Here is a 12,419-nt window from a genome sequence, read left to right on the forward strand (position 1 = left end):
GGAGCGTGCATGCGCACGTGCATGCGCACAGCAGCAGCAGCACGGTTTGACTTATAAAAACGTCCTGCAGCCGTTAAGAGGCTCTAGCAGGACATTTTTATAAGTCTGCTTGTAATTAAGTGGTTAAAGAGGGACTGTAACCTAGGATTGAACTTCATCCCAATCATTAGCGGATACCCCCTTTCCCATGAGAAATCTTTACCTTTTCTCAATTAGATCATCTACTTCAGTATAGCTGCATAGGAATAAAGCCCTGGTCCAAAAGGACAGTGCAAAGAGCGAACATACACAGCTGAAACCTCACGTTTCACGAGTGACGAGAGCTGCACATATATGTGACAGCTCTCATGTCTCTGATGGGAGGGATTTTGTGTTGATGTTTTGTGCACATTATTTTGCACACAGGTAGTTCCCTCTGACAAAGCCCTCCTTTTAGGGTGAAAGCTGAGTATGTTAGCACTTTGCACCCTACACGTACAGTCCATTTGGACCAATGCATTCTCCTTTTATGTTTATGCTAAGGTAGATACAGGGCCGGATTTCTGGGAAGGCCACGGCCTAGGGTGATAAAATCAAATAAGATCAGAAGGGCGACAGGACTTGGAGAGAGAAGAGGTCATATGTCAAAGTAAATCAACTCTTCTGGTCCACAGTGCAGCCATCCAGCGCCCTGCTCTGCACTAATAGCTGAATTGAAGAGTCCCCCAATCCCTGCATCTCTCTCTCACATTTCCTGGTGTGTTATGACAATCAGCATCTGCTGTCACCTGATGATCCATTCCTCTGTATTATGAACGTACAAGTTGATGTGAGAAATACCAGGGATTTACATTACAAAGCAGATAGAACTAAGTTCCGCTGAGTTTTAATGCAGCATTCACAGACATCAGTGAGCTCTGCTAGCTTCTTCACCTTCTCTTTTACAGCTGTGACACTGACCCCAGCAGTTGTTAATTACACTCTTATCTAACCCTAATTTATGCCAGTTTCTCTTTTGTTTTTTTCTTCCTAGCCAGCAGTGATCTCTTGTCTGCATCAGTTAACTCTTTCCTGACTCATTTTCTGTCCTTCAGCTTCAACCATCTATGAGAACTGTAGGAATAAAAATGCTGTTTGCTTCCCTTTCATTGCTAAACTGTCACTTTAAAGGACACCTGAGCTGTTACTACCTCTATGCTAGTATGTATGGTTTGGCATCGTTCTACTGTACTTTCTTGTAGCAGTAGAGCATTGTACCATCTTAGCCATCAGGGAAAGCAGAGAGTTTTGAATCAGGATAATTCAATGTATTGGTTTAAAAGAAAAAGAGTAAGCTTTCTGCTAATACGTCTTCTTCAGAGTTTGTTCTTGTATACTATCAATATGTTAGAGCACACCACCATATGTACATTCAACATTCATAAGAGATACATGGATTTTTCAGCAAATATAAATAAATGTCATTCAGATGCTTTAAAGTGGAGCTGAACTCTTGCACGGGACAGAGGGAAAACAGAGAGAAATGCACCCTATATGTATTTAAAGAGCCTGCATAATTCCCCCTAATCTGTGTCTAATCACAAGTTGTAATTTGATCTCTACACTGTGTCACCTGACTGCCACAACAGCTAAGCTCATTTGAAAGCACAGGATGTTAACAATATGTCTGCTTCCATGAAAGCAGGAAGTAGACACACTGCAGATTTATTGGATTTGTATAAGCTGTAACAAAGACATTTTTTTCTTCAAATGTTATGTTGTTGCACAACTTTTAGAGCAGAGAGGTAGTTTTAAGTTCAGGTTCACTCTAAATACAACAGAACATCCAAAGTGGGTCTTGACAGGATGGGCCTGATTCACAAAGCGGTGCTAACAGTTAGCACCCTGGTGAAAAGCCCTTTATCATGCCTAAACTCAGTTTAGGCATGATAAGTTTAGGTGTGATAAGTTTAGGTGTGATAAGTTTAGGTGTGATAAGTTTAGGCATGATAAGTTTAGGTGTGATAAGTTTAGGTGTGATAAGTTTAAGCGCCAACTGCGTTAGCACCGCAGTGCACAGCTGATCAAAAGTTTAACGCTAGCAAAGACTGGTGCACTTCGTATAAAGTTTAATGGCGCTGCTTTGCGTGCGGGACTTTGCAAGCGATCTAAACTTATCTAAACTTAGCATGCCTAAACTTATCACACCTAAACTTATCATGCCTAAACTTATCACACCTAAAATGGCTTTTCACCAGCGTGGTGCAATGGTTATCATGCCTAAAGTCTCTAACTGGGTTAGCACCGCTTTGTGAATCGAGCCCGATGTTTGCTACTTAACTGTTCTCTGTTTTGGATGGGCTTCTCTCCATTGCACTGCTCTGCCACCTGTTTGTGGCTCTGACTGCAGCCAGTCGCACAGAGGACAAAGAAGCAGCGCATGCTCTGGCCACTTGCGCTCCCTGTAATTTCTCGCTCCTGCCCATGGCCGGTACAGTGTTATGCATTCTTGACAAGTACCGGTCATACATCAGCGTCATTTCTCAAGTATGCATGCCCAGAACACTATCGGCTGCTGTGTACATTCAGGCAGGAGCGCAAATTACAGGAATTATTTGTTGGGGGGCAGAGCAGCAAAACTGAAATGAGCCCATTCAAACCAGTGATCGCTAGTCAGTGTTGGACAGAATGGGCTCGATTCACAAAGCGGTGCTAACCCAGTTTGAGACTTTAGGCATGATAACCATTGCACCACGCTGGTGAAAAGCCAGTTTAGGCGTGATAAGTTTAGGTGTGATAAGTTTAGGTGTGATAAGTTTAGGCATGATAAGTTTAGATAAGTTTAGATCGCTTGCAAAGTCCCGCACACAAAGCAGCACCATTAAACTTTATGCAAAGTGCACCAGACTTTGCTAGCGCAAAACTTTTGATCAGCTGTGCACTGCGGTGCTAACCCAGTTGGCGCTTAAACTTATCATGCCTAAACTTATCATGCCTAAAGTTATCATGCCTAAACTTATCACACCTAAACTTATCACACCTAAACTTATCATGCCTAAACTGAGTTTAGGCATGATAAAGGGCTTTTCACCAGCGTGCTAACTGTTAGCACCGCTTTGTGAATCAGGCCCAATGTGTGTGTGTGTGTGTTGACAGCAGGCCTTGGGCACTGGAAAGTACAAATCTGGCCCTGTGTAGATACCAGGGGAATCTATTGAAGTACTATTGTCCCCACATTATTGAGCACCATGACAGGACAAATCACAAGATTCGGTTACTACAGAGTATTTCTGAGTCTTGTGATTGGCATAACATTTTCATGGTATTCTGATTATCGCAGTAAATTTCTCCACTCTCTGATTGGTCCCATAATCAGAAGTATTATAACAAACTAACTTTATTAACAAAATGACAAAAACAGACTTTCCTCAGAAATTGATATTCTGAAATCGGATTTCAGAAATCCACAGAATCTGCATTTTCAATATTCGGAATTTCTGCAGAAATAAGTGTCTAAAACATTGGATAGAATTCATCAGGTACTCTGTAAAGTCTTCTTCTCTAAGGGCTGATTTATACATCAGTTACTGTCAGCTATAACAAACTGATGCGCAGTGCATGTGAAGGAGTTTTCCATGTTTCCCTTTCGGTTGTTCCCATCTACGCATTACAACTGAAAGCTTTCTTCACAACACATGGTGGCATTCATTTTTTGTACGTTGTGTACTCAATACATAGAAAAGCAGATAAAAATGCACAGCAACTGAAAGGGGAAGTACAAACAACTGATTACGGTAGTTAAAATGTTATCAGCTGCCAGTGTAATGGTGGGTACACACAATGCGTTTTTTTCGGTCGATTTTTCATACGATCGATTTCTGATTCAATTTTCCGATCAATTTCCTATTCGATTCATTTATCTTTTCTTATCTATTTCCATTCACATCTATGAGAAATCGATCAGGAAAATGATCGAAAATAAGCTCGGACATGTCAGAAATTATCTATCGAACCATCTATCTAACACAAAATTGTATGGTGTGAACCTAGCATAAACCCAGCCTAATGCTGTATCTTCAGCAGCAAAGAGATACTCTGATCCTCTTCACATCTTCAAATAATTTAAAATCAGTACCTGATCATTTAAAAAGGCAGCTAACTATTCCAAAGTTACCTCATCATTTACCATTAAACAACCAATGTGCTTAATGTGAACAGGTATTTCCTGGAATTTCCAGACAGATAACGCAGAATTACTTTTTTTTTTTAAATGGAAAACCTCTTAAAGTGTACCCGAGCTGAAACTTGCACGAAAAACCACATAGTTACCTAGGTAGAGGGAAGCCTTTGGATTCTTTAGGCTTCCGTTCTCCTGGCCCCTGCCGCTGCCGCAAGCAGTTCACTGAAAGAAATCCAATAAGAGCTTGGTGGATTTCTGATCGCAACCATGCTTCTCTTCATGCACATGCGTGGTTGTACTGCGCCTGCCTGTCCCATCCTTATATGCAAGCGCGGCCTTGCTCCTGCATTAAGAGGAAAGCAACCCGGATCTTCCAGAGGGTCCTAGTGAGTGGTGGTAGGAGCGAGGAGGACACAGGAAACCTCTGGAGGATCCAGGCTTCCCTCTAACTAGAAATTACAGAGTAATGATCACTATGGACAAAGTGTAATTTATTGTTGTTATTACCAGTACAGTTTTCGGTAGTGAAACATTCCCTTTAACTAGGTAAAAAATCATTTTTTGAGAGGGAAGATTTAAGCCAGCTTAACTTTAAAATTCAAACCAGACCCTTCTCCAGGTGGTTAGGGAGGGAAGGGCAGCAAATGCGCACCACTTCTGCCTGTAACATACTAGACAAGAAGACTTCCCTTACGGAGTACCGTGCAAGGAATGGCAAAGACCCTTAGTGGCAGTGGCGTAGCGATAGGGGATGCAGAGGTTACGACCGCACCAGGGTCCTTGGACCAGAGGGGCCCTCCTTCAACCACAGTATTAGCTCTTCAATGGCACTATGCTGGTAATGATCACTTTTATATATGCTTTGAATAGTGGTGATCAGCAACGAACTGTTCCCCTCCTCTGCTTACACCTCTCATACTGTGGATGTCTTTTCTACATATTGTTGCACCACATGAATTGTTATGTGTTACATGCTTGAGGGGCCCAATGTAAAACTTGCACTGAGGCCCAAAGCTCCTTAGCTATGCCACTGCTTATGCTTATGGGGTACTTATGGTGGAAAGACATATTGTGACATAGTTAAGGATGGGGTGCTCCATGCCTGGATCATGATTTGAAAACCATTGCAATGTGAGCCCCCTCCTGACCTCTTCTTATTTTACTCCTGCTACAAATGATGGAAAATCTAGCTGCGTTTTTCTTTTAGATATGGAGCAGGTTCCCCCAGTTCCTCATAATCTCTCTAACAATTTAGGTAAAAAATACCATGTTCAAGGGCTTTGCAGGATGACCAAATTGGCCAATGACGGTCATCAAGTTTACAAGTCAGTCAAAATTGGATATTCATCAAGGAACTGTAATTTAATCAATACTGTACATATTCACTCCTCTCAAGAAAGCTTTAAAGAGAAACTCCAACCAAGAATTGAACTTTATCCCAATCAGTAGCTGATACCCCCTTTTACATGAGAAATTGAATGATTTTCACAAACAGACCATCAGGGGGCGCTGTGTGACTAATTTTGTGCTGAAACCCCTCCCACAAGAGGCTCTGAATACCGCGGTACTCTGGGCAAACTGCCACAATGTAACAATGTTCACAGACAGGAAATGGCTGTTTAAAGCTGTCTGTAACAGCCAGAGCAGCTAGAAACAGCTACATAACTTGCCCACAGTAACAATGTCAGAATGTGAATCTGGGAGACGAAAGATTTTACAATGAGCAAACACTGACTAAATCATTTATACATAATTATTGTAAAAATGAAGCACTTTTTTTTATTAAATTATTTTCACTGGAGTTCCTCTTTAAGATCACTGAATATTTTAAATAGTAGTAGTAGTGTAAAAATATTCTGCAAATCATACAGTATCTACAGGAAGTATTTCTACTGTAGCTTTTCTGGGATGCAGAACAAAGAGCTTTATCCTTGCCAGTGGATGTAGTTGTAGGAAAAACTCAAGTGGAACATTTTAGAAACTTGTGCATGATCCAAAGTAACCCAGAGATTATCTAAGTTCAAGATTAAGAGAAGCCAGGTCAGTTCTGTCAAATGTTAATAACGTTCTACTGTGCCAATTTTGTGCTAAGAAACTAGTTCAATAATTGTAAACAGTACAAGTACATGTTTTTACTACCCCCCCTCCCAAAAAAAAAAACACACCATGGGCTATATCCCAATCACTTTATCTCCTGAGTTTTCTCCTAGGTATTCAGGAAGCTTTGGCTCGGGCACACTTTAAATAAGGCACCTCCTTTAGTTAGGACTGTCAAGGAGATGAATAATTAGGAAGAAGAGTGGCAAGGGATCCAAAGGCGTTTTACTAGCTCACTGTAGAGAACAGACTAATTCGCCAAGTAGGAATATTAGTGACTTTGGCCACCAGCCATATGCCACAACACGACCTGATATGGGTCATTTCTGGTTACTACACATTGGGCCTGATCCAATTCACTTTTTCAAGTTTTCTCCTAGGAGATAACTTTGATCTTCTGTTTAAAATAACTTTTCAGTACTATGCAATTGTAAAGGTAAGGAAAAGTACTGTTTAAAGGGCATTTTATTGATTGATATGAAAATATCACTTAGGAGAAAACCAAGGTGAAATAATCATTTGATCAGGCCTTTTGTCACTTATTACTACATTACTTTGGGAAATTCTGTAGCATTATAGCTATAGCCAACCTATTACAGCCTCCAATTGGAAAATGCAGACTACCTATCTGCATATGTATAATTTTCATTTATCTTTAACAGCTTAAAGCAACACTATCAAACCAAAATGACAATGTACAAATAATGACTAAGTAGCTGTGTGAACATTTTCCTACTTTTCATGTTAAATATCAGAGGCAAAAGCTGTAATTCGTTGTAAATAGGTCGTAGCTGCATTGGAAAAATTCACTGGCAAAGGGTATTCTGTGCTTTGTGAGGTATGTGACACAGGTAGTGCTGTTCTTTGTATGGGAGACTACAGAGTTATATGAAAAGCCTCGCGTGTCAGGTTTCCCACACACATTTACAAACAACATACATTTCGTCTGCTCTCCGTGCAGACAGCTCATTTAGAGAGACACAAGCAGCTGCAGTTTAGCTAGTGAGAGCTGTCTCACACACAGGGTTAACAGATGTAAGGAGAGGGATTCCCCCTTTCCCCCTCATGATTCACTGGCTCCATCACCCTGCTCAGCCTGTCCCTGTCAGTGAAGTGAGAAAGGAATTTGATAACAGTAAACAAAGAAGTAAGCAGTTAAATGTATACACTAGTACTTAGGAGCACATCCCAAATTATTCCTATCTCAATTGAAAAAAACATGTTAATCTATAGTGTTCCTTTAACGTGAGCGCTAACTATAGTATGAGAGACCAATATTTGACTATGTATAGCATACATAGTGAATGGAGTGACCCTGTATATAACTCCAACAAAAAGCTATAACGAAGGACCCGGGTAGGGTAAGCAAACCATGCTCTGTGCTTATTTCAATAAAGCAATATTGATTTCTATCCTATGGAAGGAGTGCAGAAGTTTTGTGCTTACTGGAATCTGCTGTGGACTGGCTTCCCTCATTCCAGCACCCTTCATTTGTACACATAGCACTCTACAATATGGTGAGGTGGAGCTGCCATGTGCTCTTTTGACTTACAAAATGCATGAACTCATAATAGTTAAAGGACAACTGTAGTGAGAAGAATATGGAGGCTGCCATATTTATTTCCTTTTAAACAATGTCAGTTGCCTGGCAGACCTGTTGATCTATTTGGCTGCAGTAGTGTCTGGATCCCACCAGAAACAAGCATGCAGCTAATCTAGTCTGATCTGAAAATAATGTCAAAAACACCTGATCTGATGCATGCTTGTTCAGGGTCTATGGCTAAAACAGGACAGCCAGGCAACTGTTATTGCTTTTTATCTCTCTCACTTCAGTTGTCCTTTAAGAGTAAACAAACCTTCCTTAACATCTAATTGTGATCAGTAATAGTATATAAGCAAAAACCTGCGACCATTTAAGTTATGTAGATGCAGACATGAACTTACTGAAAACAATCCCTTCAAACCATTGGGTAGACACATTTTGCTAGGTTACAATGCAAATAAATGAAAGCTGAATGTTATTGGTTGCTGTGTTAGTCTACCATCCCTCTGCACAAACGAACATGTCAAAATGCCTGAAAACCAAGTTTTTTCCATAGCAATTTGCGATTTTCCCTTTATTTCTAAAGCTGTTTAAGAAAAACCAAAGTCAAATTTCTGCGAGGCATCACAGACAGTTCTTACTTCGTAGGCTATTATTATTAATTCGTATTTATATAGCGCCGACATCTTCCGCAGTGCTGTACAGAGTATATTGACTTGTCACTTAACTGTCCCTCAGAGGGGCTCACAGTCTAATCCCTACCATAGTCATATGTTTATGTATGTATGGTAGTCCTGGGCCAATTTAGGGGGAAGCCAATTAACTTATCTGTATGTTTTTGGGATGTGGGAAGAAACCGGAGTGCCCAGAGGAAACTCACACAAGCACAAGGAGAACATACAAACTCTGTGCAGATAGTGCCCTGGCTGAGATTTGAACCTGGGACCCAGCGCTGCAAGGCGAGAGAGCTAACCACTACGCTACTACTATCTATAATGCACAGCATCCAAGCTGTAATGACAAGTTGCTCAGCCAGTGCTGTTCTCAGCATGCTGTGAATGCTTTTACGCTACGATTTTAAATCAAAAACTGCCTGACAAATAAATTCAGGGGAAAAAAAATCCTAGCAAGAAGCCGGAGATCTACGCTTTCTTGTCCACATGCGATAAGAACTTCACAAGCGAACAAGTCACACTCAAAGTTGTCACAGGCATCAGCTTCTGTTTAACCCTTTAGCTTGAGGACAATCTCAAGATGCCTAGCTGCCTTCCTCTACGCTGCAAAAGCCTTCAGCATCTCCGGGTCCGAAAGGAAATGTCCTTTAATTGGCAGTCTGAAATGGGACAGCGAGGCTGTCCATCTAAAAATAGCAATAATCATTAACTTACTCTTAGAGAGGCCAAGTCAATATAGTCCAGGCTCTTGGTGGTCAGCATTCTCGCCATGTCTCGCTCGCTTTCCACAGTGCAATAAAGTTTAGTTGTCTTTAAGTTTTGCAGCAGGGAGAGCGCTGTGCGGTGGTGGCATATCGCTGGCTTGTCAGTTGTGTGTCAGCCCATGCTGTAGAGTTGGAAGTATGTGTCTTTATGACAAACACAGGAAACTTCACATTCAGCACAACCCGGAAAACACACACGGAGGAAACAAATCTGTTTTTCTTTAAGAAAACAGTATTGCTGAGCTATTTGCTGGGGAAAGTCAGGGAAGGAAATGACGCTCTAGAATTCTGGAGCAGCACAAGAAAAAGGATGAATGCTTTTTATCTATTATCCTCTGCAGCTCTAGAATATGTATAAAAAAAACACGAAAAACATATGTTGCATGGGCCTATGGCAATCAGTATAATATGTAGTAAACTGCCTTATATATATAAATGACGTGCCCTGGAATGTTTTTTGTGTGTGGTTATTTTCAGCTTTTTTTTTTTTTTTTTTAAATGCAGTCCTTCCATGTCCCTCCAGCAAGCAGTGGCGCCCCTGAAAGCTGGCCAATCATAGCCAATTGGAGGCTGTTGCGCATGCACAGCCCGAGCTACGTTCCCCTACTGTCGGGAGTTTTCTGTGCATGCACACCCCGAGCTACGCTCCCCTACTGCCAGGAGTGTTCTGCGCATGCACAGCCCGAGCTACGCTCCCCTACTGCCGGGAGTGTTCTGCGCATGCACAGCCCGAGCTACGCTCCCCTACTGCGGGGAGTGTTCTGCGCATGCACAGCCCGAGCTACGCTCCCCTACTGCCAGGAGTGATCTGCGCATGCACAGCCCGAGCTACGCTCCCCTACTGCCGGGAGTGTTCTGCGCATGCACAGCTCGAGCTACGCTCCCCTACTGCCGGGAGTGTTCTGGGCATGAACAGCCCGAGCTACGCTCCCCTACTGCCGGGAGTGTTCTGCGCATGCACAACCCGAGCTACGCTCCCCTACTGCCGGGAGTGTTCTGTGCATGCACAGCCCGAGCTACGCTCCCCTATTGCCGGAAGTGTTCTGTACATGCACAGCCCGAGCTACGCTTCCCTACTGCCAGGAGTGTTCTGCGCATGCACAGCCCGAGCTACGCTCCCCTACTGCCGGGAGTGTTCTGTGCATGCACAGCCCGAGCTACGTTCCCCTACTGCCGGGAGTGTTCTGTGCATACACAGCCCGAGCTACGCTCCCCTACTGCCGGGAGTGTTCTGCGCATGCACAGCCCGAGCTATGCTCCCCTACTGCCGGGAGTGTTCTGTGCATGCACAGCCCGAGCTACGCTACCCTACTGTCGGGAGTGTTCTGTGCATGCACAGCCCGAGCTACGTTCCCCTACTGCCGGGAGTGTTTTGCGCATGCACAGCCCGAGCTACGCTCCCCTACTGCCGGGAGTGTTCTGTGCATGCACAGCCCGAGCTACGTTCCCCTACTGCCGGGAGTGTTCTGTGCATGCACAGCCCGAGCTACGCTCCCCTACTGCCGGGAGTGTTCTGCGCATGCACAGCCTGAGCTATGTTCCCCTACTGCTGGGAGTGTTCTGTGCATGCACAGCCCAAGCTACGCTCCCCTACTGCCGGGAGTGTTCTGTGCATGCACAGCCCGAGCTACGCTCCCCTACTGCTGGGAGTGTTCTGTGCATGCACAGCCCAAGCTACGCTCCCCTACTGCCGAGAGTGTTCTGCGCATGCACAGCCCGAGCTACGCTCCCCTACTGCAGGGAGTGTTCTGCGCATGCACAGCCCGAGCTACGCTCCCCTACTGCAGGGAGTGTTCTGCATATGCACAGCCCGAGCTACGCTCCCCTACTGCCGGGAGTGTTCTGCCTGCGCATGGACAGCCCGAGCTACGCTCCCCTACTGCCGAGAGTGTTCTGCGCATGGACAGCCCGAGCTACGCTCCCCTACTGCCGGGAGTGTTCTGCATATGCACAGCCCGAGCTACGCTACCCTACTGCCGGGAGTGTTCTGCGCATGCACAGCCCGAGCTACGCTCCCCTACTGCCGGGAGTGTTCTGCACATGCACAGCCCGAGCTACACTCCCCTACTGCCGGGAGTGTTCTGCGCATGCACAGCCCGAGCTATGCTCCCCTACTGCCGGGAGTGTTCTCCACATGCACAGCCCGAGCTACGCTCCTCTACTGCCGGGAGTGTTCTGCGCATGGACAGCCCGAGCTACGCTCCCCTACTGCTGGGAGTGTTCTGCATATGCACAGCCCGAGCTACGCTCCCCTACTGCCAGGAGTGTTCTGCGCATGCACAGCCCGAGCTACGCTCCCCTACTGCCGGGAGTGTTCTGCGCATGGACAGCCCGAGCTACGCTCCCCTACTGCCGAGAGTGTTCTGCGCATGGACCGCCCGAGCTACGCTCCCCTACTGCCGGGAGTGTTCTGCATATGCACAGCCCGAGGTACGCTCCCCTACTGCCGGGAGTGTTCTGCGCATGCACAGCCCGAGCTACGCTCCCCTACTGCTGGGAGTGTTCTGCGCATGCACAGCCCAAGCTATGCTCTCCTACTGCCGGGAGCGTTCTGCACATGCACAGCCCGAGCTACGCCCCCCTACTGCCAGGAGTGTTCTGCATATGCACAACCCGAGCTACGCTCCTCTACTGCCAGGAGTGTTCTGTGCATGCACAGCCCGAGCTATGTTCCACTACTGCCGGGAGTGTTCTGCACATGCACAGTCCGAGCTACGCTCCCCTACTGCCGGGAGTGTTCTGTGCATGCACAGCCCGAGCTAAGCTCCCCTACTGCAGGAAGTGTTCTGTGCATGCACAGCCCGAGCTACGCTCCCCTACTGCAGGGAGTGTTCTGTGCATGCACAGCCCGAGCTACGCTCCCCTACTGCAGGGAGTGTTCTGCCCATGCACAGCCCGAGCTACGCTCCCCTACTGCAGGGAATGTTCTGCATTTGCACAGCCCGAGCTACGCTCCCCTACTGCCGGGAGTGTTCTGAGCATGGACAGCCCGAGCTATGCTCCCCTACTGCCGGGAGTGTTCTGCGCATGCACAGCCCGAACTACGCTCCCCTACTGCCGGGAGTGTTCTGCGCATGCACAGCCCGAGCTACGCTCCCCTACTGCCGGGAGTGTTCTGCGCATGCACAGCCCGAGCTACGCTCCCCTACTGCCGGGAGTGTTCTGCGCATGCACAGCCCGAGCTACGCTTCCCTACTGCCGAG

At 45.6% G+C, this 12,419-nt stretch overlaps 1 protein-coding gene across 5 annotated transcripts in view; it reads right to left on the bottom strand.

The window, feature by feature from the left end:
* NRK (Nik related kinase) overlaps positions 1 to 12,419 on the bottom strand; it is a 506,445-nt gene that overhangs the window by 372,642 nt on the left and 121,384 nt on the right. Inside the window, exon 1 of one of the 5 annotated variants that reach the window (XM_068251056.1) lies at positions 9,167 to 9,354. The exons of the other annotated variants lie outside the window; for them this stretch is intronic. Within the exon in view, the coding sequence (XP_068107157.1) occupies positions 9,167 to 9,223 (57 nt within the window). The 5' untranslated portion in view covers positions 9,224 to 9,354. Of the gene's footprint in view, positions 1 to 9,166; positions 9,355 to 12,419 lie in introns of those variants that run through there. 5 annotated transcript variants of the gene reach the window in all.

Source organism: Hyperolius riggenbachi, chromosome 8 (genome assembly GCF_040937935.1).
Source record: "Hyperolius riggenbachi isolate aHypRig1 chromosome 8, aHypRig1.pri, whole genome shotgun sequence".
NCBI classification, from domain to species: domain Eukaryota; kingdom Metazoa; phylum Chordata; class Amphibia; order Anura; family Hyperoliidae; genus Hyperolius; species Hyperolius riggenbachi.